This window comes from Panicum hallii, chromosome 6 (assembly GCF_002211085.1).
Source record: "Panicum hallii strain FIL2 chromosome 6, PHallii_v3.1, whole genome shotgun sequence".
Lineage (NCBI taxonomy): Eukaryota > Viridiplantae > Streptophyta > Magnoliopsida > Poales > Poaceae > Panicum > Panicum hallii.
In genome coordinates, this window is record NC_038047.1 from 2002238 (window position 1) to 2015944 (window position 13707).

A 13707-nucleotide genomic window follows, 5' to 3' on the forward strand; every position below is an offset into this window, starting at 1 on the left:
TTCCGTCCGGCCGGCGGCCGGCCGCGTGTCCTCTCCGGCATCGTCCTCCGCCGCGGCGCCGGCGGCGGGTTGCATTCCAGTTCAGAATCAGGCGCCACCGACAGCCCCTGCCGCTGATCCGCCGAACGCGCCACTGGGATAGCCAGCCGCAACTCGTGCGTGGCACTGGCAGTCGACACAATGGGTATCAGTAGCACTGACCCGTCGTCGCCGTCGAGCTGCTCCGCACACCGCACAGCCGCCATGGCCGGATGCGGTGGCGTCCCGTCCCGCACCACCCGTGTGTCGAGTTTCCCGCGCCGCCGCCGCTTCCCCCGTGATCGGCGCTCTCTTCACTCGCTGCCCGCTTCTCCGGGTTCGCCGCCGCTGGGAGCGAGCGCGTCCTCGTCGTCGTTCGTCCGCCGGATCCCACCGCCGCCCACCGCCGTGCGCCAGCCCGCCGGATGCAAGCGAGGGGCTATTTTACAAAGTCAAGGGCTTTGTGCAAATATTAGGGGGTTTCTGCAAATATTCGGATCGCTAGTAATCGCGATCCGAATTAGGGGGGTGTATGCATATGTTTGGATCGCGATTAGAAATCGCGATCCGAATTAGGGGTCTAATGGCATAAATTTAGGGGGTAAATTGCAAACGTTCTGTCCGCCGCGCCACCGCCCGTCTCCGGCCTCGACCTCGCCGTGGCGCCCCCATCGTCTCGCCTCTTCTGCTCACGCCGCCGCCGACCTCCATATACCAGCTAGCTCTCCACGCTCACGCCACCGCCGCTGATAAATCGCCCCTGCCGCTCCTCCCTCACGGCTCTCTACAGCCGGCGGCTTCCCGCACCGCTCGCGCCGCCGCCGCTGATAAATCGCCCCTGCCGCTCCTCCCTCACGGCTCTCTAGAGCCGGCGGTTTCCCGCACCGCTCGCGCCGCCGCGACAGCCCGGTTAATCTGCTGGTGCCGCCGCTTACCCGTTGGCCCCTTTCCGACGCGCACTCCTGGAGGCCTCGGAAGACCTCGTAGTAGCGGTGGCCGACGCGCAGGTGCGGGGACACCCACTTGAACAACTCATGTGGCTCTCATGGCGGTCAGGTCATTCAGGACCACCGGCGCGAGGGAGAGCTCGCCGAAGATGCCGAGGCCCCGCCGGCGTTTGGACATGCTCATGTCCACGAATCTCTTGGTCTCGCTGGCGGTCAGCTTGACGCCCATCTCCGCGAGCTCCACCGCGGTGGTGGAGAGGGAAGACAGCCTGGGGTGCGCCGTGGCCGTGCCCACCTGACGGCGACGGAAGAGGCCAGGGAGATGCGGCGGCCGGCGCTGCTCGTCGCCGTGGTTCGGTTCAGCTCCGTCCAGGAGCTGAGACTGAGACTGAGACTGATCCAGAGCTGCTTCGTCGTCGTCGTTGCCGGGCTCCGGCCTTGTTGCCTCTGTCAAGCCTCAACGTCCCTATCTCTCCTGCGACCTCGTCAGTTGGGTTGGGCCATGGACAGCAGGTCAGCAGCTGTATGCCCGCCTCTCTCCAATGCTCCCTCGCCCATTCGCCCAATGCCGCATTGCCATTCGTCAATGTTCTCTGCTTCGTAATCGGCTGCATCAAATCCTAACTTGATAATCTCTAGAAGATGTAATGAAGATTTAACTCTTTGGTCCAACAGATGCCCCTCTCCCTCTGATAGACTGAAGCTAGTAGCCTGGAGTAGTTTCTTCCCAGTCCCGGTGTAATATATGATAATAGGATAGCCAGTTCTTCTTTACTTTTAGCTCTTCCCTTTGCTCCCTTTCTTGTTTTCTTCAGCTATCTCGATAGCTCTTTGTAACCGTTGTAACTATTTGTTAATGCAATGCAATAAAGTTCAGGCAGCCCTAGGCTGCCGTAGTTTTATTCAAAAAAATGAAATAAAAAGTGCTGACTAGATCTGGCTCAATTTTGAAGTTTGAACACTCAACATCATTGAGCTTGTATAAGGCTACTGGAAGAAAACTTTTCAGCACATATTCAATTTGACATGTACTATGTCCATTGACAACATAATTTTTCAGTTTCCAATCAATTCAGTTGGCATAAAGTGTGGCAGTGGCGGTGCCATAAACTTGCCACACCTTCTGATGCAATGAGCTTCAGGCGCTGTGCAGAGCCACAATATCTGCACTGATAAAGATCGACATGATTTTCTGCCTATGCCTGAATCAGCTACATCCTTTTTTAATGGAACAGAGAAGCAGAACTGTGCTTATGCCAATCCCAGTAATTGGTTCTCTTGGCAGCAACATCAAATTCATTCTATACTCGTTACTGATTTGCATAACAGTTAGATTAAGATTATGATGATGCGATGATACTTAGATTTATCCTTAACGGTTCTTTTTGAATTTATATTCATGCTAGCATGGAGTTAGCTCATATAAACTTTGCCCCAAAATATCTTACCTTAGTAAAGCGATAACAGAACCGGAGTGATTTTTCATTTTTAACAGAAGCACTCTACCAAGTAGTGTATGCAGGAAACTGGTTCCATTTCTGCATCGCTGCCATCTCGTTTTTTTAAACAATGTTATCTATCTGCCAGACCTCTCTTTCACTTCATACTATTGGTGGTGTTCTGGTGTTTCTGTGTTCCATGGAGTACTTCAGGAGCAGAGGCTTGTGAACTTTGTTCTGCGAGCTGACACTAAGCTCATTTTTTTTTGGAAAAATAAGACTAAGCTAATAATTTCTACTCGGTTTTCAGGAATGTCCCTGAAGGCTGCAGCCATGGGTACTCCATGTGATTTAGCAATTGGTTGAAATCTGAACTTCAGTCTGCCATGATTCTTTGTTTCCTTTCTAGGCATCAACGCAGAAGGATGACCTTGCTGTCTTCCATATCACATCTTAAGGTCAGATCGTCACCCATCAATCGACAATCTCACAATGGTATGTCCATGGATCTAGAGGCTAAGACTGTGGAAAGCATTTCCTACTTATGGATTGCATTTCTGGCGATCCATTGCTGCCATGATCAAGAGCTGGATGACCCTATCTCCAGTAAAATAAATAGAGCCATGCAAACTCTGGTTGGAGAAACTGGTTGAGCTGGCAACCAGACCAGAGCAGCTGAAGTTGAGAGAATATGTCTGCTGATAGGTGATAACTGAATATTGGAGGTACCTGACAGAAGAAGCTCAGATCATGAAGTTGCAGTAAGGGGTAGGGAAAGATGAAGGAAACGCTCCCAGATATACTGGCTGATCTGGATGGTTTTCTGGAGCCCGCAGGAGTAGTTTCATTTTTATGTAATAGCTTAGTTCGAGAGGGGTTTTTTTTTTTGGGGGGGGGGGGGGGTGGGGGGAGGGGCGCTTGTATTCTCTAAATTCCTGGCAACTCTGTGCTAGCAAAACGGAATGAACTGGGTGCTGTTAAAACGTTTGTCCTACTACAATGCAACGGGCAGGGGCTGGTCCTGAAACTCTAGGAAAAAAACTCATGGATTGCATTGCCAACATAGGAGAATCTGAAGCAAAAACTGGAAGTCCAGCTTGAAAAGCTATTGCCAAATTTCCATTGAGCTGTTGTTTCAGATGAACACTCTCTGTCTTAACTTGTATTAGGAATTATTTTTCGGTCATAGGAGATGAAAAATTATTTTGAGTACTCAAATATCTTGTTATTATACCGCTATGGCGTTATGTGATGGATATATTGAAAAGCCTTCTTATTTATTTCTTAAAAAAACCCAAAAATTCACATGGAATGACGGTGCACTTCATTTGGCCATTTCGCATCTTACAATCTCATAACCCTGTGTTTGCTTGTTCCTCGTGTTAGACCTGTTTTACTAAAATGATTCGATTATCTGAAAATATTGATTTAGTTTAAAGAAAAAAACTGAAATGTTGATTTATTCTGCACCCCTTTCTCTGAACCGACAGATAGTTCTTAAATGGCTTGCAAATTTGCAACGCCGCCTTTCCTACACAGCCATGGGCCCGTCTCTTCACGACCCCGGTCAGTGTCAACGAGATCGCCATTTCTGCCTCTGTACACAGGAGTTCATATATATCAAATTGTCAACGAAGGGCATACAAGTATACGACCCACACCCATCCAAATTGAACAGAGAATTAGGACATGATCCCCTTTCTTTGTTTCTGAAAGTTTGTTCAGTGATTGTTCATGCGTGAGAGAAGTGCAGAAACAATTGGCAAGTCAGTGTTCATTCCTAGGGTAACCTTGGTGTGGCTGACGCCGATGTTGATGGAAGAAACAATTGGCAAGTCAGTGTTCATTCCACGGGAGGCTTCTGCCGCTTGTGTTCTGGATTCAGAGCGCCGGCTTCAGAGTAATATCCTCCATGTCTTCACTGTCCTTGCCATTGATCTCCGCATCTACCAAGGTAAACACCATCCAAACATTGGTCTTCCTCTTTCTCTCGTGATGTTCTCATTTCTAGCCCTAGGTGAGGTGATGTGTTTGTAATTGGATTTTTTCCCTCTCTTAATACAAAGATACGCAGCCCTCCTGCATGTTCGATATAATTAGGATATGTGTGACTCAACTGAATCATGAGTAGATCCTAGCGTTGGCTTGGCATTTCCATAAAAACTTGAGAGCCGTGCGTGAACTTGGGCTCTGGTATCTTTGGCATTTCTTCAAATAGTTTTTGTGCTGCATTACCAGCAACTCCCGCTGGCTGATTTCAGTTCAGAATCTGCCGTCGACATTCCCCCGTCGTCGTCGATCCGCCGCCCGCAGCCTTGGCATAGCCAGGCGCTGATGGTCAACACAGTGGCTACCACTGTCTCCGTAGACCCGTCGCCGTGGAGCTTCTTTGCCCCAGTCATGGCCGGATGCTGAACCGACCGGGCGCTTGACCCGGCGTCCCTTCCCCTGCCACCACCGTCGAGTTTTCCCCCCGTACTCGGCCGTTTCCTCACTCGCTGACCGCATCTCCGGGTTCGCCGCGGCCGGAGCAAGCGCGTCCCGATCGCCATTCATCCGCCGGAGCCCACTGCCATGCGCCGGAGCCCACAGTTCGTCTCCGCGCTACGGAGACCTCATCTCCAGGTTCGCCGTTACAGGATCAGCGCGTCCTCGTCGCCGGTCCTCCGCCGGCGTCGTTCTTCGGCCGCAGGTGCGGATAGGGGCTTATTTGTACAATAACAGGGAGGTATTTGCATATATTCGGATCGCGATTAATAATCGCGATCCAATTTAGGAAGGTGTTTGCATATATTAGGATCGCGGTTAATAACCGCGATCCGAATTAGGGGGGTGTTTGCATATATTTAGGGGGTAAATTGCAAACGTTCTGTCCGCCGCGCCACCGCCCGTCTCCGGCCTCGACCTCGCCGTGGCGCCCCCATCGTCTCGCCTCTCCTGGTGCTCACGCCGCCGCTGGCCTCCGTCGACCAGCTATCTCACACACGCTCACGCCGCCGCGACAGCCTGGTTAATCTGCTGGTGCCGCCTCTTCCCCGTCGGCCCCTTTCCGACGCGGACTCCTGGAGGCCTCGAAAGACCTCGTAGTAGCGGTGGCCGACGCGCAGGTGCGGGGACGCCCACTTGAACAACTCATGTGGCTCTCATGGCGGTCAGGCCATTCAGGACCACCGGCGCCAGGGAAGATGCCGAGGCCCCGCCGGCGTTTGGACATGCTCATGTCCCCGAATCTCTTCTGTCAAGACTCAACGGATCTCTCCTGCGACCTCGTCAGTTGGGTTGGGCCATGGACAGCAGGGCAGCAGCTGTATGCTCAGTAGAAGAATGTTTCTACATACTATGAAGCCAGGTTGCTGTTGTCGTTGACATGGAACATTTTCGATGTGACAAGATCAAAGCATCGGCATCTTCAAGTAAGGAAGAATGATATTGAGATGGACAGATTCACAGGAAGATATTTTTCTTTCATCTGCTTACTGTATCTGTTCTTAGCCAAAAAAAAAACACGAACTCCTTAGCGATTCATCAGTACTACTACTGAACAAACGGTTCCAATCAACTTCAATATAATGATGCAGACTTTGATATTCTCTTAATTATCACCACTCTCTCTATATTACATAGTAATTATGTACACGACAATTACACCATGAGAAGATTTACAAGCTAGCATGTCATGCCACGCATGGTGATGCATGCCGCATATATGTGCACATCATCTCTAGTAGCTCATATATGATTATATGTATAGAAATGGATGTGTATAGTTACAATTTTACACACACGCGCTGCTATCTCTCTGTGACTCTGTCTTGAGGAAGAAGGGACAAACTTTATTTCCTGATGGATGCGTATAGATCCTTGGTCCTGCAATACGTGGATAATAATCTGTATACATGCTTCAGACAATACTTCTGGTGGCCGGTACTTGTCGTCGCCGTCGTCGTCATCGTCATCGTCGTCGATTCGTGGTCGATGCCGACGCCGCCATGATCCTCATCAGAACAAGTACGCCGTCGGCGCGAACGCCGGCATGGACGACGCGCTCTCGAGGTGCCTGCACATGGACGAACGGTATAGCACGTCAGGCTCGCACAACTGGCATGGAAGGTGAGAGAGAGAGAGAGAGATGTGATGTGACACGTGTAGGTACCGGTATTCATCGCTGTGTGCGCGGGGCAGCACCCTGGCGACGTCCCAGGACGCCGCCTTCCTGGCCCTCGCCGGCCCGGCGGCGGTCTTGGCCGCGTCGGTGCTGTACTCCTCGTAGATGTCCCCGAGAGACGGGCGCCACTGGGCGGCGGCCGCACCACCCACGGATCCGGCGGCGGCCCTCCTCCTCCGGCGCCTCCTCCTCGCGGCGGCGGCGGCGTCTCCGGCGTGGTCGGCGGGCGGCGCGTCGTCGATGGGTCCAGCACGGCAGCCGCAGGGCACGAACGACAGGAGCCTCATCAGCTTCCTGCGCACGCTCCCCTCTATCTTGCCCCCCGGGCCCTCTCTCTCTCTCTCTCTCTCTATTACCCTCCTCTACTTTCTCTCTCTATCCAAATCCTCTCTCTCTAGGCCGGCGGCGAGACCTCGACGCCTACTGACCGGAACGCCACTGGCTATGAGTGGCCAGAGAGCTAGTAGCTTAGATAAAGCAACCAACGAACCAGTGAGCCGAGCGGCTGTGTGTGAGCGATCACGTGCTCAGGTGCTGCTTTATAGAGTTCGCGATGGGGTTGAAGCCTTGAAGATGACCAAAATGCCCTCGAATCCTGCGGGGCCGGCAGGGGTAGTTCTGGGATCATGAAGTCGGCTGGACCGGCGACGGATACGGATGCCATGCAGGGCGGGGCAAGCTTAATTTTGGAGGGGAACATGCATTTGTGTCGTGAATCTCTAGGTGCTTCGCTTTCCTTATCGTGTGATGCAAATAGTGTTACACGCGGACCCGGGGGCCCACAACATTGGCGTTGGGTGGGGCCATGCGTTATATGTATGTGGAGGTGGGGCACGCGACTAGGACGTACTCCGTCGGTATACCTAGCATACACTTGCGTATCTGCATGATGGTAGCACGACAACATGGCATGTCCTCTATTATCAATTAATTTTTAAAAATGTTGTTCTTTTTTGCACATAGATCAGGCTCAGACCTCGCAAGTTAGCATTTATCGAAATACTAGTAAGGTTTAGCTCACGAAAATAAGCTAATTCCCACTCAATACCTCCCAATACATATGTCTTAGAGGGGGTAAATTGCAACGTTTCCAAACAAGATGTAAATGAGAAAAGTAAAAGAAAAATTGGAAGGGAAGCTTTACTCTATCTGTTGTGATAGTTCTTCTAGAAGCATTTGCAGAAGAGGTTGATTTCTTCTCTTCTTTAGCATAAAGGACTGGAAGTGGTTGGTTGATCATGTGCGGATTTCAGGTTCGGGGGATTGAGAGGATCCACTGTTGATGTTAATATCAGCAACTTGTGAACCAAACCGCCCAAGTTTCAACCAATTTGCAATTTGATATGATCTACACTATCCTCCACAGTTGTAGCCATGTCAAAAGTCAAGTTTAGGCTAAGAATCTTGGTAATAACAACCTCGTAGCACAAAGGTGTAGGCTAAGATCTTTGAAATAACAATCTCGTAACGCAAAGAGTAAGTTCCACATAATCAGGACTATTTTGACATATAGTGCAATATCTTTAACACTTTTCGTACTGTAGAACTACAATTACATTGAAACCTTAAACAAAAAAGTTCACTTTACTACCCTCACCAATCCAAGTATTTCTGTGGTACCAAGTGTCAACATTGTAGTAGATACAAAACCTAGTCAAAATAATTATAGTTCATGTGTATGTTGGATAAAAAATATAGTTGCAATTCTATAAAATTTTCCCTTCTACTGTACATGTGGATCAGCTTCAGTCGCCCCTGAACTACGCTGCTCCTTTGCTCCTATCCCATTTGGGTTTGGTTCAAGTCACTGTTGACGCATTCAACCTCCATTGAAGATTCGGAGAACAGGGCGGATAGGCAGCCCTGCCCGGATTGCAACCGCACGGCCACGTTGCTGGACGAGGCGCTTTCCCTGCGGCGCCGGGCACCTCTCGCCGTCACTTGATCCGGCTGCCCGTATCTGCCGTGCACGACCCCTGAAAGGCACCCCTGAGGCGCTCGTCGTCCCTGCAGTCCGGCCACTTCAATTTTCAGACGGTCTCAAGATCATCCGGAGGCCAGATCTTCTGGATCACGGCGCGACATGTCGTCGGTGACGAGGCATTGATCAGCCCTGTGGCGTTCATGCTCGGATTTGACGCAGACGACTCACATACACAGCTTTGGGTTAGGCTTGTGAAACCCGGGTTAACCGTCGCCACGGAACAGTGGAAGCATCTACAGGAGCAGCAGAGACCACACCACCTGTGCACCGGCGGCCAATGCCGATGACGACGGTGGCTGACTGCCGACGGGACTCGCCAGCGCAGCCCCAGACGACCGGAGACTGTAGGTACACCAGTGACAGTGAAGGCACCGGCATCAACGGGCAGAGCACGGCGTCCTGTATCACAGGTTTACAGGTGTACCAATGGGTAACAGCAGGTTCAGGCACACGGCATCAACCATATTAGGCAACACAGATGCAACCACATCATCCAGGACAAATTTGATCATACACTGGAAACCACGCAGGACAAGAACAGCACGCAACAAAAAGTTGATCATACACTGTCGATTGATTAAGGGAATGTACCGCACGCATCAGCAAAGAGATGAGCTTCGCCGTCGCCATCAACCGACGGATCAACCAGGAACAACACTGTGTCAGCTGATACAAGAGCAGCTAGCACAAGCTACCAGCTGATAAGCACAGCGACATTTCAAATAAAACGACGAGCAGCTAGCACAAGCTGCCAGCTGATAAGCACGGCGACAATTCAAATAAAACGACGAGCAGCTAGCACAAGCTGCCAGCTGATAAGCACAGCGACAATTCAAATAAAACGACATCCTCGCATAACAACATCCCACAGTATGGATGACAGCGGACATTATTCGCAAAGGTTTTCAACTGTTTCTCATCTGTTGCACATCGACAGTAATACTTGTTTTGGTCCGTGTTGGGATTGACAACTACCTCTTCATGTGGAAACCATGGACGCGAGTAAACGACCACTCCAACACGTTAAGAATATCGGATCGTCCAGGGCATTCACACCTGGTGCAGCACAACACACAATATCTATAAATTAGATGCAGAATTGATGGCCTCTTGATCCACTGTGAGCCCCAAGGCTGGATAGAGGGCTGCTCTTCATCTACTGTGAACACCAGGAATTTGATGGAGGGCCCCAAGATTGTGGCGGCTGCGAATTCATCTCTGCTTCCCGGGGCGGTGGTTTGGGTTTCGCGAACTCGGCAAAAATAACCCATCCATCAAGGAACTGCAAGAAAAATAGAGCTGTCAGGGGGAGAAAATAATTGCATATGACAATGCATTGTAGCACAACCACACAAAAATGAGATAAAAAAAACTTGAGCTGCCGCAAATCAATATCTTCATATAGAGAACAAGGGAATTGCTATTAAGCTAAAAACCTAACAAGAAAAAAACATTAAATACTTTTTCTTGGTTCACATGCAAACGCTTTATATGCTGAAAATAGCTCAAAATTAACAAAAAGCTGAATACAGAGGTAAAGTTGCATATCATCTGGGCAACAAGGTAACATCTGAGAAATAACCCACCAAGTGACAGAACAGGGCAGCATCAGAGACCACGATGAAAATTTAAGATTTTTTTAATTTTATAATTAAGAAATGTGCAAACAATTTTAATGACTTATTCAAACATTCTAACAGGCCCAGTAATGATTTATGCAGAAGCAATTGCAGCTCACTGTGTGGAAAAAACTAGATAACAGTACCGAGATACTTAGAAATGGATCAACCAAGTTGGTCAATTAGACCACAAATTTTACTTCGCATTTAGTAGTGCAATCACAGCATAATTTCATTTGTGCGTGCCATGTGTCGGGTCAAGCAAGTTTTAAGCAGAAACAGTAGTTGCTAGCTTTCACACAAATAGCGAGCACCATATACTTGTTAGGAGTCGAATTGGCACCAAAGTCAGTCTCATGGAAAGACAAAATATCCATCAAATTATGATTACGTCAACAAGACTTTACACATGGCTGGCCCAGTTATCAAGGGGGCAAAGGGACTGTACAGACAATTCTCAACTGGTCCACCATTCAATGAAACTCTGTTGATAGCAACAAGGCCCAACCAATGGGCCTTATAGGCCAGAACAATTTTGTAGCTTGTGGGAAACTGGGAATGAGGTTGCACTATTGAGGAACGGAACACTACTCCATCAAAGATTCAGGGTTCTTTTGCATTCGTCGCTGCCAAATAATGTTCTTGATCTACACCAGTATTTTAATTCAAACATTGACTAGATCTAGCTCAGGTTTTCAAGCAAGATACACATGTCAATAATCAGATTCCATACACAATGCCTAATGGCTCTTTAGGTAGTCATGCCAAGTGAGTTTCAAAGGAAGAAGCGACATACAAATAGATCCATTTTAATGGACTTGGCATCTGTCAACCGAAGCCAAACACAATTTGAAAAAGAAGATAGAAATTCTGAGTATATGGCTCAGATAACCTTTCGCCGAATCACATCATGCTACTACCATCCCACTCCTATAAGACAAGAGACTCGTCATATCTGGGAAATTGGGAGGCAGCCGTAAGACCGGCCTTTCAGATCTCATCACTGCCATTTCATAACATAACAAACAAAGCAGATACAAAAATCAGAGATGCCCTTCCCAATTTCCACCAGCTGGGTGTACAACCGGATCAGAGTCATCTTCTCAATTCCCAGTCCAGATGCCATCTACGTTAAGACCATATTTCACCCTAATGTTTTGCCGTTCAGAGGCAAAAATTTTGGGTATGGCCAGTGGCCATCTGACTGAACCTATTTGCACCACTACAGCTCTGTATTAGTCAATGCAAATAGTATCAAGCCAAGAAAACATTTACTAGCTGTAGCATGTAGGATATCACAAAATAGTATCAGATGTATGTTCATTATTATCCAGAAATAGCGATATGTTGAGAACTGTGTCAACGGGGGCAGGGGCCACATATCACATATGCATATACTGAAAAGAGAACGGAACTAGACTATTCAATAATGAGCAATGCTCGCTATGTCAAGAAATAGACACACCAATCATTACAGAACAGGGACACTTCTTCAATGGAAGATAAAATAAACACTAAGCATTAAACAACCATATACCTTTCCATCCATTCCTTCTATTCCTTTCGCTGCTTCTTCAGTTGTAGCATACCTTACAAAGCCAAACCCCTTCGAAAAACCAGTGACACGGTCTGTCACAACTCGAGCTGCAATTGGAAGAGAAATGGGAATATCAAAATTCATAGCACGAAAAGAATGGACACGGAAGGAAGAAAAACCATACCATGCATAACTTCCCCGAACTTCGCAAAAGCATCTCTAAGTCCTTCTGTTGTGGTACGCTTGCTTAATCCTACAAGTCATAGATGTAAAGATCAGAATTGAATGGAAACATCAAACACACAAGAAAGGGGCAGAGGCATGATATTCTAATTCTAATTTCTGTAATAGAAGAAGTGAACTCACTACTGCCATCTTCCTAATGTTAACATTGTAAAACATTGGCAACATCCAGAACAATTTTATGGCATTTTCTATCGTGGCTTCAAGTGAACTAAGCAGTCAAGTGCATCCGTACTGTTTCAAGTTGTGTTTCTACGGCATTTTCAAGTTTTTCACTAGTTTACAATGACAAAGTTGCTCGGATGTATATCATAATCACAAACAAAGGTGGCTAAAATTTCAACCCAAGTGTAGACCATTGAAACGTTGGACTAACTTGCTCAGGGGTTTTAATTATTGGGCTCCCCACATTCTCCTGATGCCCGATTCTCTAATCGCTTGCGGGCAAGGTCACTGCTCAAGTTTTTCTGCCGATTGGTTACTAGGTAGTCAACACCACCGTTGATGGGTTAACGAAATGAGAACTAAGCCAATCACAAGCAGTATACGAAACCTAAGGTGGAATGAAGGAAACCTACAGGGCCACCCTCCAGTGGGATGGATGCAAAGGTTGAATTGTGATTTCGTTCACCATCGGCATACACCTCAGATTTTCCCCAATTCCCGAGGAGCGAGCTAGAAATTAATCGATTTCAAAACATTAACCACGACGAGATCCAGAGCTACCAAACCTAACCGACAGGTAAAATCAAGACCGCATGACCACCCTCCGACGTCAACGATTCAATACTCGAGCTAAATCAACAGAGGAGGTCGCCGCCGTAGTGTCACCAGGAAAACGGGAGCAGGAATGGCGAGGAGGACGGACCGTACCGGAGACGAAGAGGTTCGGGGAGGGGTCGGCCTGGGGTCGCGGGGCGGGCGGCTTCGGCGGCGCGAAGGCCGAGATAGAGAACATGCGCCGGAAACCGGACCTCGCCGCAGCCGCCGCCATCTCCGCCGCCGCCGGAATTCGGGTGCCGAGAGACTAGACGGGGAATTAGGGATTCACCTCCTCCGCTGAACCTAGGGTTTAAGAGCTTTCTAGGGCTTGGGACGAAATGACCGTACTGCCCCCCTGTGTGGCGGCGGCAGCGTTCATATCCGGATTGACCAGAATACCCTTCAATCTTTTTTCAATGAGCAATATCGTGGCCGTCGGATTGATAACTGAACGGATGGGATCTTCACGAAAGCCGTTGGAGACTTAGGGGAGTGGTGGTCATGCAAAGTTCATGCGAGAAAAAAAAACCTTATGAGAGGTGAGGTCAGATCGAATTGCTGGTGTAACAATTGTTCGTTAGACCTCACTGCGACGGAGTAATCAAAAAAATTGAGTGCCTCTTTTTTCTTGTTCTGCCATTAATTCTGAAAAAAATTCTCATATCCCTTACTTTCATTTTGTTTTGACACTGCATTCTCACCGATTTGTGGAACAAGACACTATCTTATTGGCAAAATCGAGATAGAGTGGACATTTCTTCAGAGAAAAAGGGAACAGAACTTCACAGATACAGATCCCATTCTGATCTTTGAACCAGTTCATGCAGCTAAATTACAACGGAAGGGTAATCCAATTAGAAACCAACACCGCAGATGAATTCAGATCAGAAGAACAATCGATGGTTTACTACCACCACATGACCATGGCCTCTAATCTTGAGATTGTCCTAACCATACCCAGTCAAACTGTCTGGGCTGAAAGAGCACTTCAAG

At 48.5% G+C, this 13707-nt stretch overlaps 2 protein-coding genes and 1 non-coding gene across 3 annotated transcripts; all 3 read right to left on the bottom strand.

The window, feature by feature from the left end:
- Positions 1–6352: 6352 nt before the first annotated feature.
- Positions 6353–7084, bottom strand: LOC112896335. Its single transcript, XM_025964276.1, has 2 exons — positions 6558–7084; positions 6353–6461 (listed from the first exon to the last, which is right to left on the bottom strand). Exons 1-2 carry the CDS (start codon positions 6854–6856, stop codon positions 6404–6406), a joined length of 357 nt encoding a protein of 118 aa, XP_025820061.1. The 5' UTR covers positions 6857–7084; the 3' UTR covers positions 6353–6403.
- A 2249-nt stretch (positions 7085–9333) lies between these two features.
- On the bottom strand, positions 9334–13042 carry LOC112896700 (organelle RRM domain-containing protein 2, mitochondrial-like). Its single transcript, XM_025964797.1, has 4 exons — positions 12826–13042; positions 11894–11962; positions 11710–11816; positions 9334–9835 (listed from the first exon to the last, which is right to left on the bottom strand). Exons 1-4 carry the CDS (start codon positions 12944–12946, stop codon positions 9710–9712), a joined length of 423 nt encoding a protein of 140 aa, XP_025820582.1. The 5' UTR covers positions 12947–13042; the 3' UTR covers positions 9334–9709.
- Positions 11051–11181, bottom strand: LOC112898654. The gene has a single exon (XR_003229914.1). It is a non-coding gene; the product is annotated as a small nucleolar RNA snoR113 (small nucleolar RNA).
- Positions 13043–13707: the final 665 nt, after the last annotated feature.

Bases quoted from the DNA above. Each gene is read 5' to 3' on its own strand.
- LOC112896335 (XM_025964276.1), bottom strand. From the start codon at position 6,856: ATGAGGCTCCTGTCGTTCGTGCCCTGCGGCTGCCGTGCTGGACCCATC. The intron at 6,462-6,557 runs GTACCTACACGT...GTCCATGTGCAG, and splicing joins GCACACAGCGATGAATACCG to GCACCTCGAGAGCGCGTCGT.
- LOC112896700 (XM_025964797.1), bottom strand. From the start codon at position 12,946: ATGGCGGCGGCTGCGGCGAGGTCCGGTTTCCGGCGCATGTTCTCTATC. The intron at 11,817-11,893 runs GTATGGTTTTTC...TTCCAATTGCAG, and splicing joins GTTCGGGGAAGTTATGCATG to CTCGAGTTGTGACAGACCGT. The intron at 9,836-11,709 runs GTATATGGTTGT...TTTTTCTTGCAG, and splicing joins TAGAAGGAATGGATGGAAAG to TTCCTTGATGGATGGGTTAT.